A 16,065-nucleotide genomic window follows, 5' to 3' on the forward strand; every position below is an offset into this window, starting at 1 on the left:
TTTTCTTGGAGTTCCTACTGCACCACCCCAGGCTACCACCAGTCCATTTGCTATATGGATCACAATTAGGCACCCCTTCCTGCGGATTGAGTATTGGGCAGAAGTGTGGCACACACAGGGTGGACCCAGCCCATTTCCAAACCCTTTACAGCTTGGAGAGTAGAGTTCAGACAAGCTTGCCACCCTCACTTGCCCCACCCCTACCCCGGTCCGGCATCCTTATACAGACCACAACCTGTACAACAAATCAAATTGATATGAAAAATAACAGCATTCTTCTCTAGGTTCCTTCGGGGTGGGGCAAAGCCCAGGGAACAATTCTTTCCCCAGGCTAGAACCCACCAGGAAGGCAGTAAGCAGTCCTGGACAACCAGTGGGGCCTGAAGCACTCCTATTCTGTAGTGATAACAAGGGTCTTAGCATCTCTTCCTGAATTTTGGATAAGAAGGTTGATAACTATGATTCTTGCCTTGCTTGTTATTGAAAGAAAGAAAGAGAGAGAAAGAAAGAAAAGAGTAAATGATTCCATTCTAAAATTTGCTAGACTTAAATTTTGTCAGCTCTATGACCTTGACCTTATTCTATGCCTCTTTAAGCTTCCATTTTCTCATCTATGAAATGGGGCTATTAATAGTACTTCCTAGGTTGGGGGAAAGATTAAATATGATAAAATAGATATTTTTAAACACAGTATTAATGTTGAATAAATGTAGATGGTATTACTAATTATGATGTCTCAGGTTACTTTCTGACTTTTTTTTCCACTCTTGGATACCACTTCCTGACACCTTTCAGCTTTCCTGTATTACTGCTACTTTTCTCTGAGCCTCCAAAATCTATGCCTAATCCCTTGCTTAAAGAATCATTATATGGTCTCCTAAGATCATTAAGGAAAGGTCCCTCGTTCCTCTTAAATGACATCTGAAGTCTCATAACAAGCCAGGGACAAATTCAGATTTTATTTTGTATTTTAGGTCCCTCTGTCCAGGTGCCTGTTCAGACTACATTTTTTTTTATAAGCGTCCCTGCCCCCACCAGAGAGGAGACAAAAGGATAAATGTTTTATCCCAGCTTGCAGCAGGTGTCATTCTATTTGATTTGTAGGCCATTCAACAAAACAAAAGGCCTTTTCTGTTCTTTTACAATATATGCTCTCTTTAAAGGTACTCAAATGAGAAAAAAAAGCACACATGAGCAAGATTTCAGGTTCTAACGGACAGAAACTGGGCTCTTCGTTACTGATTTGCTCTTCACAGGGAAAGTGAGATGCCATTAAAAACATTCTTTTCCCAATAGCATTTAAAATTTTATGATCGTTTGCTCTTGAAATATATGTGAGTGGCATTCTCAGCCAATTAATATGTTTATAGTAGGATTGAAAACTTTGAAGAGCCAGCTAAAGATCCCTTTTATAAGGTGGACCAAGAGAATCTCTGTATGCTTGAGTAACAATATATAATAGCGTGCTTGCTTACTGCAGATGTTTGAAATGTCTCCAACTTGCTAGCCCCAAATTGTTACCATTGGGGTTCAAAAGTGATATACCTTCTAAGTCATACCTGTGGTACAAACATGTGCTTAACTTCCAAAGTTTGATTCTGGTGTCCCTAAGGTTTCATCATAAATATCAATATCGCTAAAGCTTAATTGTCTACTATATGCAAGACACCGTGCTGAGCACTTTATTCATAATGTCATCTAATCTCTCCAACAACTGAATGAGCTCGGCACCACTATTATCCCCATTTCCCAGGTGAGGAAACTGAGGCTTAGTGGGATTAATAGCTTGCCCCAGTTCTCCTAGCTAGTAAGGTCTGGAGCCAGGTAGGAATCTGGGGCCTGTCTTGAGAGACTTTGTGCTCATTAACTCCGAGGTGCCTTGCAGCCTCCCTGTTCATTCATTGCCATGTGGAGGCCTCAGAAAGGTGGGTATGGATATTAGTTTTTGTTTTCGGATGTGATCGCTGTTTTGAGGTAAAACCTTCGGGTCCTGTTTCACTTGGAATCCATACATTGAAAGTACAGGTGACAAAACAAAATTAGCTTATCAACTCTAGTATGCGTGTAAATGAAAAAGAAGTCCAGGGCGCCTGGGTGGCTCAGTCAGGTGGGCGTCTGCCTTTGGCTCAGGTCATAATCCCAGGGTCCTGGGATCGAGCCCCGTGTCGGGCTCCCTGTTTGGTGGGGAGCCTGCTTCTCCCTCTGCTTGACGCTCATGTACTCTCTCCCTCTCTCTCTCTCTCAAATAAATAAAATCTTTAAAAAAAAAAAAGAGAGAGAAAAGTCCATCTGATAAGTGACTTCACAGGAATAAAGCTCTGTGAGTGGAGCTGGAAATCTTGGTAGCTCAGGGTTTGCTTTTTGTGTAAGTGTAAGGAGCTTGAAAAGCTTATATTGATGGTGTCTTGGGGCATTTTAGGACATAGTACTGGTTCTCTGTAGTGCTAAATTTTTTAAAAATTCTTTGTCTTAAAAGTATATTGCACTCTTTCAATTTCTCAAAAGAACTGTTAGTCTAAAAAGTCCTATTTGTGTGTTTTGAGGGGAGTTGCCCAACATTTTTTATGTTCAATAATTATTAATATGGCTTTATTCATTCCTTTGAAAAATATTAATCAGAAATGTACTGGAAAGGGGAGAAGTATTCCGTGGTTTGCGGGACGGTTGGCCAAATCCCACCTACCGAAAGGCGGCCTGTCAAAATTAGAATGCTCTTATTTAATCCCCTAGTCAAGCTATATGATAACATGAAATACAGCTAACCGAAATCAGGACACCTGATAGCAAGATTTCATGAACTAAAAAGCCATTGTACAGCAAGGAATCTAATGCCTTTGCTTCTCATTTCTTTTAATACAAATAAATAAGCTTCCGTGGGCTCGGCGAACCTTAGAAATGATAGGTTTGAGAAACAGATCCGTTGTGGAGCCTGACATTTCTGTAAACAAGCCGACTGAGCATCCCCTTCGGACGCACACGTTTCGGGGTGGGGTGCCTCTCAAAACGGCAAGCCTGTTTGGAAGGGGGGGGGAGAAGCACGAAGTGCAGCTTCCACTGTGCCCGTGAAAGAAGGGGAAGAAAAAGCCCAGCTTTCCTACTGCAACAAGGCTGACAGATGGGGCTTTTTAAAAAAACGTCACTGCAACCAGATCCAGGGGTGCCGCTTTGCCTGCTGCAGCGCGATGCAGTTGTGTATATCTCAGGGACAGACACAAGGGGAAGTAGCAGCCAGTGCTCACGCGGGCTGCTCCCGGGAAGCATTTCTGAAGAGCGAGGAGCCACAGAAGCTGGGAAATTCCTGCTCCTCCGCCTCCCCGGCTGAGTCCGGGGCTGAGTGGCGGCTCAGGTTAAGCCCGTGGGCAGGGGCAGGGGGCGGCGCTCCCAGCCCATCGCTCAGCCCTGCGGAGAGCTGTGTGGGCTGAGCTGTCTTCACCGTGTCAGGGAGGCCAGCCAAGAAACCGTCCCTCCCAGGGGAAAACGGATCACAGTTCAGGTGGGGACTTCCTCGGTAGCGTACCTGGCTGGAGCAGAGCGTGTGGGCGGCCGGCAGCGCGCCGCTCTGGTTATGGCAGCCCAGAAATGAAAGCAGCGGCCGCCGCCGCCGCCTCTGAGGGCTGCGGGCAGATCAGCACCCAGCAAATAAGAAGCAAGTCCTGGACCCCGACGAGGAGGAGGAGGAGGAGGAGGAGGAGCGGCCGAGCATCTCTCTCCCGCTCCTCGGTGTCCTTTAAATGAGGACTCCCTGCCCGTGCCGGAGGTAGATCCGCAGAGCCTTCCTCTCCGCCGCTGACCCCCCGCTTACATCACTAACCTGTGACAGGCACATCTCCACGCCCGGTACCTACTCCTCCGGCGGCTCCCAGTCCAGTCCCGGGAGCCTCTTTGTATAACCGCCGACATGGCCAGCCAGCAGGATTCCGGCTTCTTTGAGATCAGTATCAAATATTTACTGAAATCCTGGAGTAATAGTGAGTAATAGAAAATAACCTTGTTTGTTTGTTTGTTTGTTTGCTGGATGTTGCCTAAGGTCTGAGAAATCAAATCTCAACCAGAGGCATAAGCCTGTGAGCCAAGGAAGTTTTTTTTTTTTTTTTTTTTCTCTTTTCGGTTCGGTCTGCTGTGAAAATCAAAATGTCAGAGACTGAAGTAGCTTTCCTGAAGTGCAAAGGCTGCAGTGGAATCACAGTAGATTTTGTGTGATTAAATTTTCAAGGGAGATGGCCCTTCAGACTGGGGCAGAGCGCAGGATGGGGCATTCTAGGCTGCATTTTCTGCCTTAATGTTTATTTGATCAGGCTTTATCTAAGTATTTTGTGAAGTGTGGTTTAATCGAAGGGGTGTGGCAGGATTTCAGAGTACTTCGTAATTGTTTTATTAGGGTATTGTCTGGAGGGAAAAAAATGTACTTAATAGTCCAAAATCTAAGACTCATCTCTTTTGTATATAGAGGCATTTGCAGGTTTATTTCTCTCTCCCTTGTCCATGTGGATGGTGTTCAGAATGCTATTTAATATTTGGATTTGTAAAAGTCCTGATGTGTTATAGTCCAAACCAACAACATGCTTTGCTGAAATATAAACAAAGTAAGGTTCTGACCATGATCAGTTATTAGGATATCAGAATGTTATGGCTTCTGAAGTTCCATTACTGACCTACTTAAAGATTTTAGCAATAACATATTTCCAGAAGACAACCTCTAAGGCATCATGGATCTGCAATCAAATTAAAACGAGGCCTTCAGGTGATCAGTGATGCCTTGTGTCTTCTGAACGGTTTAAAAACAAAGTCTTCTCTATTTCTCCAACAGCCTTTGTGCTTGCTCTGGATAAAAGACCAGCAGGTATTACAGATCCTTAATTGTTTGAAATTCAAAACAATTTTTCCAAGAAAAATTCTGATGCCGTATTACATGCATGGCTAATTAACCTACCTGTGCTCAAAGTGCTGGAGATTAATTATCTCCTACCCAGCTGACCTGTGGCCAAGATTGTTCTTATGTAAACAGAACCTGGGCAGGAGAACCCATAATTGCTTTAAGAAAAGAGCCAAAGTAACTTCAGCCTTAAGGTATTCAGGGATATGCATCTCTAAATGATATCCAAAGAAACCATTTTTTCCCAGGTCATTTTGCACCACTGTATACACGATGGGGCTTGTCTGAGGCTGTTTTTCTACAAGTGGGAAGCCATTTGGGAGTCCTACTGTCACCCAAATAGCATTCCTTTATTTGTTGTAGTCGTAATTCCTTTATCTTGGATCCATTATTTGTGTGATACTTCACACTCCAGGATGAACCTTCCTTTGTCTATCCACCCTTTGATTAATGAAAAGGATTTGACACACAGAGTTCTTAATGGAGCAGTTTTCCAATAACTGGAAAGACTTACTCTGAGTTTGACATCGGTATGTGGTTTTGAATCATTTTGAGTACATCAAGGCCAGATGATTTTCTCCTATCAATTTTTGTCATTGTCTCATTAGATAGAAAATTATGTGGGACAATACTGAGGCCAGTGGGATTTCTTTTAAAATCTTTCTCCCCTTGTCAGTTTTCAAATTACTCTAGACAAAGTGTATATTCTCTCCACCTTTCCTAACGTACCCCGCCCCCCAACACACACACACACACACACACACACACACTCGCTCTCTCACATCAGGAAATGGTTCAAAATGACTGTTCATATCTACTTTGAGAGTATCCGGGACACAATGTTGAATTCTTTAAATTCATTCAGCAAATATTTATTCAACACCTACTACGCCAGGCTGGGGGTGCTGCAAAGGTGAATGAGACACCATACCTGCCCTCTCTCTTAATTTCTTCATTACAGAAGCGTGAACTTGGTGATTCTCTTTAGCATTCCTTTGGAAGTCAGAATGCTCTTCAGTCCTTTCTTGAAAGAGGAAGAGGAAATATACTTTATGCTTAGTCTTCTTTAAGCTTGTTGCAACACTAACCTGCTCATAACCTAGCTTTGCTCTGGGTCTTACATATTTTCAGTAGCAAAGAGAGAAAGGAGATTGTCTGGCGGTAGAAAACAGTAGCCTGAGGGCTTTGACCTACTCAGTGTAACTGGGCTGAGAGGCTGCATCAGGGAGCAAGCAGCTGGAGTGGCCAGCAGCAGGTTTGAGAGGCCAGGATGCCTGCCCACATACCTGAGTGGAGAAGCCGGCTCCTAATTACACAGTGGTGCTTATTTATAAAAGTACAATTAAAAAGCAATAAAACAAGCCGTGTAACTATGGCTGACTGCTTTGCAAGGTGGTAGTAAGAGGAGGGATGATTCCATGAACATGTCCGTTAAGGTTTCCATTCATTTTTTTTAAAGGGCACACTGTGGGGGAAATGTAATTTCATGTATATCTGTCTCCTCTGAAGAATTAACAAGTCAATTAAATCCGTGATTGCCTTGGTGAGATGTGTTAGCTTTTTATTCACTGTTCATTTTGACACTCTTCTTCACTGGCATGCCCACTCTGTCAGGCTGCCCTTTCATTTTAATGGAGTTGGGAATTAAAATGGCCTTGATGTCTGGAAATAAAATGTCCTTTGTAGACCTCACTGTGGAGGCTTTCCGTAGCCCCTCGGACCTCCCCCGCTATTAAGTCCTGTGGCTCCTTCCCCAGTCATATCCAGGCTTTTCCACAGCCATTCAGTGATTCTCACAGCTGCTCCCTGTGGTGTTCACAGCCACAGCCTCCATGGGCCTTTCTCAGTTTAACCTGGAATGTTCCGGTGGTCTCCTGAAGGTCCCCCTGACACCGGCGGGGGGTGGGGGGGGAGGGCTTCTGGAGAGGCTTCTGCCTGCATTTCAAAGACCCCACCACAGCTCTCTCTCGCCCCTGAGTCTGTGACTGCCATTCAGGACCCTCTTTGAGCTCCTCATCCAGCCTCTCTCCCCGATTGTTCTTCCACTCCAGCTGGATTTAATCTGCTCACCCCTTGTCTGCTCTCACTCCATGCCTGTGCACACATGGGCCCCCTGATCTGGTGAGCCCTCAGCTAGAACACACAAGTCGCAGGACCAGATAGGCTTGGTTCGGATCTCTAACACCTGCACCTGTGTGGCCTTCGACAGTTAATTAACTCCTCTCTGCTTCATTTTTCTCATCTGTGAAATGGAAGCAAAAAGAATGGATACTCCACAGGAGTAAATGAGGTATTTAAGAATTAAAGCGCTGAGAACAATATCTAGCTCATCGTAAACACCCAATAAATGTTAAAATAATATGAATGTATTCCAACGCTCCCCTCGCTTCTAAACCCACTTAAAATCAGAGTCAGACCCCTGACATCACTTGTGGAATATTCTATGAGTAGTCAACACTTGCCGCACCCTTAGAGAAGGGAACTGTGTGAATACACCAAAAATAGTTGCTTCCTTAGATTTACTTTTCAACATTCCTCCCTTTTCTACCTCAGCTACTATTAGAATATTCCTACCTCCCCTAAGTAAATACCTCCCAGCAGCACATGAGATGGCCTGGCTACGGTCTCAGTAGCAGGAAGTCCTCTTAGCCTTTCAGCTTTGCTACAAAGTTTACAGCAGATCCTTCCAAGCTATTTCAGAAGAAAGGAAGGCGTGCTTTTTAGTGATGTATGCGCTTTTTAGTGATGTATATAGAGGGAGTGTGTGGGCTCTCCCACCCATCTGGCATTCCTTGTGTTTCTGTCTACCCCCTAGTGTCCAAACGAACAGGGCCCAGTGAACAAAGGTACATTCTGAGCTTCTTCAATGTCTTGATCTTCCCAGGGCAGTCTGCATCTTTCTTAACATTTGTCATATCTTGCCACCCCATCGAGGCGAACTTTTGAATGCTTGTTAACTCTTTTCGAGTAACAAGAATTCTATTGACAAATAAACTGGTCTGGGGAACTGAGCAATCCCTTTGCCTGTTTTGGAAGGGCTGCTGTGCATTGTGAAATGTCTAATGTTGCTCTAGAAAAACTTGCATCACTTGGGAGAATTGGATGTGGCATTTTTCAGATGTATCGTAGTGAGCTAAGTTGTGGTGATGAAGGACAATATTTCTGTCCAACATAGAAATGCTGGTTAGTGGGGGTGCCTGGGTGGCTCAGTTGGTTAAGTATCTTGACTTCAGCTCCGGTCATGATCTCAGGGTCCTGGGATCAAGCCCCACGTGGGGCTCCCTGCTCAGTGGGAGGTCAGCTTCTCTCTCTCGCTCGTGATCTCTCTTGCTTTTGTTCTGTCTCAAAGAAATAAAATCTTTAAAAAAAAAAAAAGAAAGAAAGAAATGCTGGTTAGTGTCGGGTTAACTCTGGGGACAGAGAGAGATCACACGCACATGGGGATGGGAAACACCACTGACTGAGTGCAGAGCAGGACTTACCCCTGTTTATGTCATCAATGTAGCTCAAAGACCCTACAAGAAAGGCTTAAGAGAAACCTCAAGGTGTTAGTTTTCACCTCTTTGTGAAGCTGAGGTGAAGAAGTAGAAAACTAAAGTTAAACAGGTTGCCTGAATCCAGCAGAGCGGTACAGCTGCAGAGCAGGTGAGCTTCCCTCAGTGCCCTGAAACCGTAGAAAGCGCCCAGCACCTTCCAGGGGTTGGGGAGGGAGTTACTCCCGTGTTCCTGCCACTCAGATGTCTCATCAGACCTGCCCTCACTCAGGTCGTGGTCACTTCTGCCCAAGTAGTTTATAGTCCTAATGAGAAACGAAACCCCAAATCAACATCTACTCTGAGTAGAAAGAGCCTGCTTCTGGGTTTGTGATGAGGATCAATAACGAGTGGGGGGTTTTGTGTGTTTGTTTTGTGTGTTGTTTTTTTGTCGTTGTTAATATGCTTGAACAATTTTAGAAGAACAGCAGCTGTCACATTGACTGAGGGGCCACTCCCTGTCAGATGTTATGCTTGGTAATTTATATGTAGGGCAGCCACATCATTATTTGTCCAAACTGGGACACTTTTGAGAGTGAAAGTTAATAATTATACTGGGACTGCCCTGGGCAAAGGAGGCCATATGACCACTGTGTTTATTATCTTCACTCTTTCCAATAACCCTGCAAGGTGATGTTATTATCCACACTTTACAGATGAAAAATAAAATGAGTTAGGAAAATGATTTGCTCAAAGTCAGGATGCTAGTAAGCGCCATTAAACTTTCCTCTAATCCACTTGATAAACACATTTTTAAAAATCACCCATAGGATGATCAAAGGGTCAAGAACATTGGGGATCTTAGTGCTTTATAGATACTTTTCATTCTTGTTGGCTGATGACACTGCCAAGCCTTAGCCCCCTCCCTCCCTACGCACCCTGAGGCTTGGGCGTGTGTGAGAGTGCATGGGCTCTCTCTCTTTCTCTCTCTAGCCTCCCACCCTCTATTCAAAGTCCTATTGAAAGGTAAAGACTCTGGATTAAAATCATTATTTGTTCATTTGAATCTGATCTGAAACCTCACAGAATATACCTATTTGATGCCATCTGGGTATCTCATAGCTCAGTACCTCAACTTTGGGGGAATTAAGCCTTATCATCTTCAACCAGGAACAGGAAGAGGAAGCTAGTTTATTCATAATCTTTCTCCCTCCTCCCACTTCCCCCCCAAGAACCAGTGCTGGAGACCACCATCTCCTTTGCACAGCCTCTTTGAAAGGACTAAGTATTGACGTCTTCACCATTGTTATTACAAATAATACAGTTTGTTCACTCTGGTCATTTGACTGAACATACAACACATGCATAAAAGATTATAGTAAAAAGCTACACTTCTTTTGTTAGGAGTGTTTCATGTTGATTTTTTTCTGCTTTTTAACAGTATATATAAATATATAATTTAAATGACTCTAGTAAATAAAAAGATACTAATAAGCTTTACTTCTTTCCGAATGGTCATTTGCTTGCCATGCTGAGGTTTCTCTGGTAGGTTCTGTTTCTGTTTAGGAAATGGTAGCAAGCTCCTTATCGTCTTTAGCAGTGAGAACAGGGAGAATATCTCCAGGACTAATGGAAATCTATAATTCAGAGATCTCATTTTCCCTGATAGCAGCAGTTTTGGCCACCACAAAACCTGCTATAAGGCTGGCAGCACAAAATGATTTGATTTCAGCTTCTTTGCCTACTTTTGCATGCTGCTAGGTAAAGGTACCAACAAGAGCTGAAATAGTCAGGCAAACAGCAGTGGGCAAGAAGGAGAGGTGATCTGGATACTTTTACAATCTGGGAACAGCCCAGGATATTTGAGAAAGTTGCCAGCATTCAGATGTTTCAATGGCACATTTAGATGATACAACATGAAATATTCTCTTTATTTAAAAGACATCTGTTTCAAAACATCTTAATACCTATAACTCATTAGTTCACTTCTGGGTACAGTTCAAGGAATTGAATGGGCTACGTATGTCCCAATCATCTTATTAGTAACTTCTAGATTTCTAAGCTTCATGGGATATTCAAAATGATTGGGCTCAGATGTGAGTTTGGGCTGAGAAATGACATTTTCCTGAGTTGGAGCTGTTCTGTGGCTTGTCAGCCCCATACACAAGCTTTTTGTGCAGGTTCTTTGCTGGTACTAAATCGTAAATTTATTTAGTGCTTTGTGGTTTGCTCAGCACCTTTAAAAACATTACCTCATTTGATGAATGGGATGCATTGATTATGAATAAACTAGCCTCCTCTTAAATGTTCCTGGTTAAGGATGATGAGGCTTAATTCCCCCAAAGTTGAGCTTCTGAGCTATGAGACACCCAGATGGCATCAAGTTAGGTATATTTTGTGAGGTTTCAGATCAGATTCAAATGGACAAATAATAATTGTAGCCCAGGGTCTTTACCTTTGAATAGGACTTTAAAAAAAAAAAAGCGGTATATCTTGGCATCTAATACTTTAGATACAGAGGTGAGTCCGTTTAAAAAACTTATGTATTATATGTTAATTGAATTTAAATTTACTTTTTAAAAGATTTTATTTATTTGTCAGAGAGAGCGCACGCACAAGCAGGGGAAGTGGTAGGCAGAGGGAGAAGCAGGCTCCCTGCTGAGCAAGGAACCCAGTGAGGGACTTGATCCCAGGACCCTGGGATCATGACCTGAGCCGAAGGCAGACACTTAACCAGCTGAGCCACCCAGGCGTCCCATAATTGAATTTAAATTTAATAAATAAATGAAAAAAAATTTTTTAAATAAAAAACATATGTATTATGATTTTCTGGATATATTTGTGCCCTACCATTTCTTAGTCATCTTTTTTAAACACTCAAAACATGTCTAATTTTCTCCAATGTGTACCTTCTGAGAATCACCCCCTATTTGCCCACAACCCAGTGCAGAAGATTTAGCAGGCAATCACTTCCTGAAAAGGTGAATGGCATTTGTGAAAAATACACAGCTTTATCTCATCTTTTTCCTTACTAATCTCTGTCATTTGATAGATTCCTTTCATCATATTCATTTAAATCTCTCTCCACTGTAGAACCGTTGGCTATACGAGTAAGAAAATGTTCTCTCCTTTGAGTTGAAAAGTATCTCTCAGGCTTGAAGGAGTAATAGGAATAGCTTTTTCCATAAGAACATCTTTACTTACTTTTCAATACTGGATTATACTCAAAAATTTACTATCTTAGCGTCAGCTTTTCTTGGTTGTTGCTCCAGAATACCTTGCTGACTCCACAGTGTCAGAGAAGCAAGACAAACACTATTCAGGACTTCCTTTCGAGCACCGTGCACCAGACACACTTCTTTGGGAGTTTCATAACTGAATCAGACCTGGGTCTTACCATCAGGGATCTCAGAGCTGACCTTCCTTCCTTCCTTGTTAGTTTCAGAAGTCAGAAATATTAATGCAGAAGAATCCTGAGGAAAGGATCCAGTGGTATTCCAGAGACAGTGTGTGCCGTAGAGGATTTTATGTGGAAGAATATGTTCAGTAGATTCTGTTAGTTTAACTTTATGGATTCATACTTTCATGGCATCCGACAACTGTTGGAAACCTGGTGTTTGCAGGCAAATTCCTACAAGAACATTCCTCCTAGCAGGATAGCTGAAGGAGAAGAGGAAAGGTAAATTATTCACCCTGGGACACTTGACTAGATGTCAGTATTGGAGGCAGCAAGAGTTTCAGATAGGCATTCTTTACATTAGAAAACTGTGAAGAAGACTTACCATGTTTATCAGAATTTTGACCTGGGACTAATTTAACGCTAAGTCATTCTTCATTTGAGTGGTCCTCTCACTCTTCAGAACATTGAGATTAAAGAGGAGGTTGTGTGTTTGAGAGAATTCTCTACTTCTGTAAGGTTCATGATCCTACCTCTCACCTATATGGTTACACTTTTCTTCTTTCTCACAGAACACACAAGCACAAACATTTAAATATTAGTCACCCAGAACCCCAGCTGCGAAGCAGTGGAAGTTTATATTCTGCCAGCATATCAGACTCTCTAATGAGTCTGATTTGGGTTTAATTCCTTTCTACTGTGTAGTCATTTGATGAGCTGCAGATGGAAATTTAAGCCAAAGCCATAACATTCAGCTAATACTTTTTATGCTGCTGTAAGAATTTGTTGTCATGTCAGTTTAAGGGAGTTGAAATCTTTTTCAAGAAGGCATTCAAGTCTATTTTAAGAGCTTTTATCAACTCTAATTTGATATACAACTCTAACTGCCTCCACTGTTCTTAATCAATTGCAAAGTGCAAAGTAGTTTAGCAGTGGAAGACAGCTTTGAAATTTTCAGAATTTCTCAGCTAATGTCACAAGCACAACATTATGGAAATATACAATTAAATTTCCCTTAAAATTTTTTGCCTGAGCTTAAGAGACAGTAGGCTGACTTCTTTGAGTTTAGACTTAAACAGGTAAATATGTATTTTGGCAGCCATGAAAAGGATAGGGTATTAGATTAACTAGGGTGAAACTTTAGTAAAATTCCATTTGAATGTTATATTTATGTAGGAAGGATCTGGCAAATCAAGAAAATGGTGTATTACGTAAGAGTCAACTCAGTAACATATTTCAGTTGTTTAAATACGAGATTAGGTTTTTCTTCCCTGTTTTTCTGTTACTTCTCTGTGTGTGACGTTGACTGCCTCCTTTCCCCACTTCCTTATGTGAAAGGAACAAACGTGACACCTGTCGCTACCTGTTTAATGTGAAGGGTTTTGAATACCTCCACTGAAAAATGAGGTTTGTGTAAACATCACAATATGTGTCAGTTATTTCTCCTAAGTCATTAAAGCCAAACTGGAGGAGGTTGAGTTGTATGCTATTGAACTTGACTGATAAGTAGAGACTGGATCTCTGACATCTCAAGCTTGATCAGTTTCTTGGACTAGTCTGCTTTTAAGTATTCTGAATAAGAAATAGGTGTCACACTACACAGCCTATCAGGTTCTTTCTATTGTTATTATTATTTTTTTTTTTTTTACAGTAAAGTGACTGTGTATCCAAGTCAGTGAATTTGAACAGGGTTGTCTCCAATTCGAAGTGCTGGCATTCTTGATCAGGAGACAAGCATGTCTTTCGGCAGTGAGATGTGGTGCTTGTAGAAATTGTTGCATTCTGGAAGCTTTATAGTGTATGATCATACAGTCAAAGGATACTCTCCTAGGTTTTAATAGATATTATGTTTCAGTTAAGCCGTGTTGAAGTAAAGAAGGTCATAAGGAGGCAAGGTAGTATTTAAAAGTCTGTCTGAAACACTGGTTTGTTACACCATCCACCTGTGACTAGGTAGAAAGCTGTAGTGATAGCTATAAAGAATTTTACAACTAAAAAAAGTTACCCTAAGGGAATAGATCACCTATGGCTTTCGCAAATTATAAGCAGTTAGTTTAAAATTTACAAGTTCGAATACCACGTGGAAGACAAATTGCGGTTTTTCTTAAAAAAATGGAACACAGTTTCTCCATTTGCAGCTTTTGAAAACCACATTTTTAATGAATCTCCCCTAAAAATGAGGCCTTGCTATTGACTGACAGCGTGGTCTTAGCTATACTATCACTTGTACTATTTTAGCCTCCCCAAAATTAAACTTACCCTTTTCTCGTGAGTATTTTAGCTTCCGTAGGGAGTTTAGAGAGAAGCCAGACCCCGTGTTGGGCCACACTGGGTGTTTTGTTTTACTTCCCTCAGGGTTTGATGGTGGCGCTGAGTCCTGGTCTCATCTTCTCTTCCAGGCTGAGAGTACAGGACCTCTTCTCTATTTTATTTGACCGAGTACAATTGCAAGAAAATAGGAAAGTAAGAATAAATCCCTGCTGATTTTTGTGTTCTGTGTACTAACAAACCCCCAGTCCTTATCATTATGGGAAAGCTAATCCTAGCTTCTGCCAATTGAGATATCAGTTTTGAACGTGTTTGAAAACCTGGCCCATTGTCAACCGAAAAAAAAAAAATTTAACCATGTTAAATGCTTGAGTTTTAAGAAAGGTCGAAATTATGATGAAGAACTCATTCTCTCCAAAAAATTCTGTCTCTCAAATTCTACATTTTAGATATCCAAAAATCTTTTTTTTTTTTTTTTAAAGATTTTATTTATTCACTTGAGACACAGAGATACAGAGAGAGAGAGAGAGCACGAGCAGTGGGAGAGGCAGAGGGAGAGGAAGAAGCAGACTCCCCGCCGAGTCAGGAGCCCGACGCGGGACTCGATCCCAGGACCCCGGGATCATGACCTGAGCCAAAGGCAGACGCTCAACCATCTGAGCCACCCAGGCGCCCCTAGATATCCAAAAATCTATTTTAACATTAACTTAGCTTCTTTTCTTTCTCTTATTAACCATTTTGTTACCCACTTCAGTGCTTATTGCCATTTTCCTACAAGGGCAAAGGAGTTGAAATTCAAATTATTGTCCTTTGAAATTAGCTAACTGTTCCACTTAAATAAAGAAAAGAAATATAAATTAGAAATGATTGAGTAGGATTCTGATCAGTGATTTTCATTCTAAATCCTGAATCCCTCTTGTCAGTAATCACAGTACAGTACCAGGCCTGCTGTTCATAGGTAGAACGGTGAATACATAGAACTTTTTCTTGCCATCTAGTAATTTGAAATGTGTGTCATTTTAGGAGGCTTTTGCCAGAAGTACTAGAATAACTTCACAATGGCTGAAAGAATAAAGACTTTTAATTCGCTTACCTAACTCACAGTCTGGAGATGGGAAGTTCCAGCTGGATTTAGAAGCTCAAGGACTCAGACCATCCAATCTTTAGACTTGTCACTGCACGATCACAGATGGCCACCTTAGTTCCAAACATCTTTGCTTTACTTACGAGTCAGGAAGGGAGGGAGTCCAGGTTAGGTCTTTCTTCTGGCAAGGAGGAGAAAATTTTGCCAAAGACTCCAGCAAACTTCATCTTGCATTCCTAATTGGAAGTGGATGATATGCCAATCCTGGCAAAGTTGAATGTAATTACCACGTTGGTTTAGACAAACCATGATGCAGGTCCTGGGGCTGGAGTGGGTCCACATTCTGTAGGTCCACTACCTGCTACTTGAACAAAATAGAGATCTTACCAAGGCAAAACGGTAGGCAACAATAGAAACTGCCATAAAATATAATCCATACAATGGTAGATGACTATTAATAACTTCCCACCTTTTGTTACGTAGCATTACGTTAAGCACAGTAATGATAGCTGATATTTATAAGCCCTTATGAAGCGTCAAGTGTTGTATTAAATGCTTTACGTGCATCGTTTCCTCTAATCTTTACCATGACCCTGTTTTACACATACCATTTGTAAGTGACAGAGCCAGTTAGAGTCTAGGGTAAACCCTAAACTATGCTATCACTCATCATTCTTTGCTAGATCGAGACATTGATTAATAGTAGGTGAAATTGATGAAACTCAGGTAGGAGCAGAAGGATATTGACATGTATTTCCTACTAAGTTACCACAGTGGTATTTGTCAAAAAGCAGTGGCAAAGTTCTCAAATAAAAATTCTGTATCTCCACCCCGATGTTTATAGCAGCAATGTCCACAATAGCCAAACTGTGGAAAGAGCCAAGATGTCCATCGACAGATGACTGGATAAAGAAGATGTGGTATATATATACAATGGAATATTATGCAGCCATCAAAAGGAATGAGATCT

General features: G+C 41.8%; 1 protein-coding gene across 1 annotated transcript in view; it reads left to right on the forward strand.

Annotated features, from left to right (window-relative positions):
• Positions 1-3,722: 3,722 nt before the first annotated feature.
• FRY (FRY microtubule binding protein) overlaps positions 3,723-16,065 on the forward strand; it is a 241,551-nt gene continuing 229,208 nt past the window's right edge. Inside the window, exon 1 of the mRNA XM_081815497.1 lies at positions 3,723-3,968. Coding sequence (XP_081671623.1) covers positions 3,899-3,968 — 70 coding nt within the window. The 5' untranslated portion in view covers positions 3,723-3,898. The remainder of the gene's footprint in view (positions 3,969-16,065) is intronic.

Source organism: Leptonychotes weddellii, chromosome 3 (genome assembly GCF_054177405.1).
Source record: "Leptonychotes weddellii isolate Sample4059 chromosome 3, ASM5417740v2, whole genome shotgun sequence".
Taxonomy (NCBI): domain Eukaryota; kingdom Metazoa; phylum Chordata; class Mammalia; order Carnivora; family Phocidae; genus Leptonychotes; species Leptonychotes weddellii.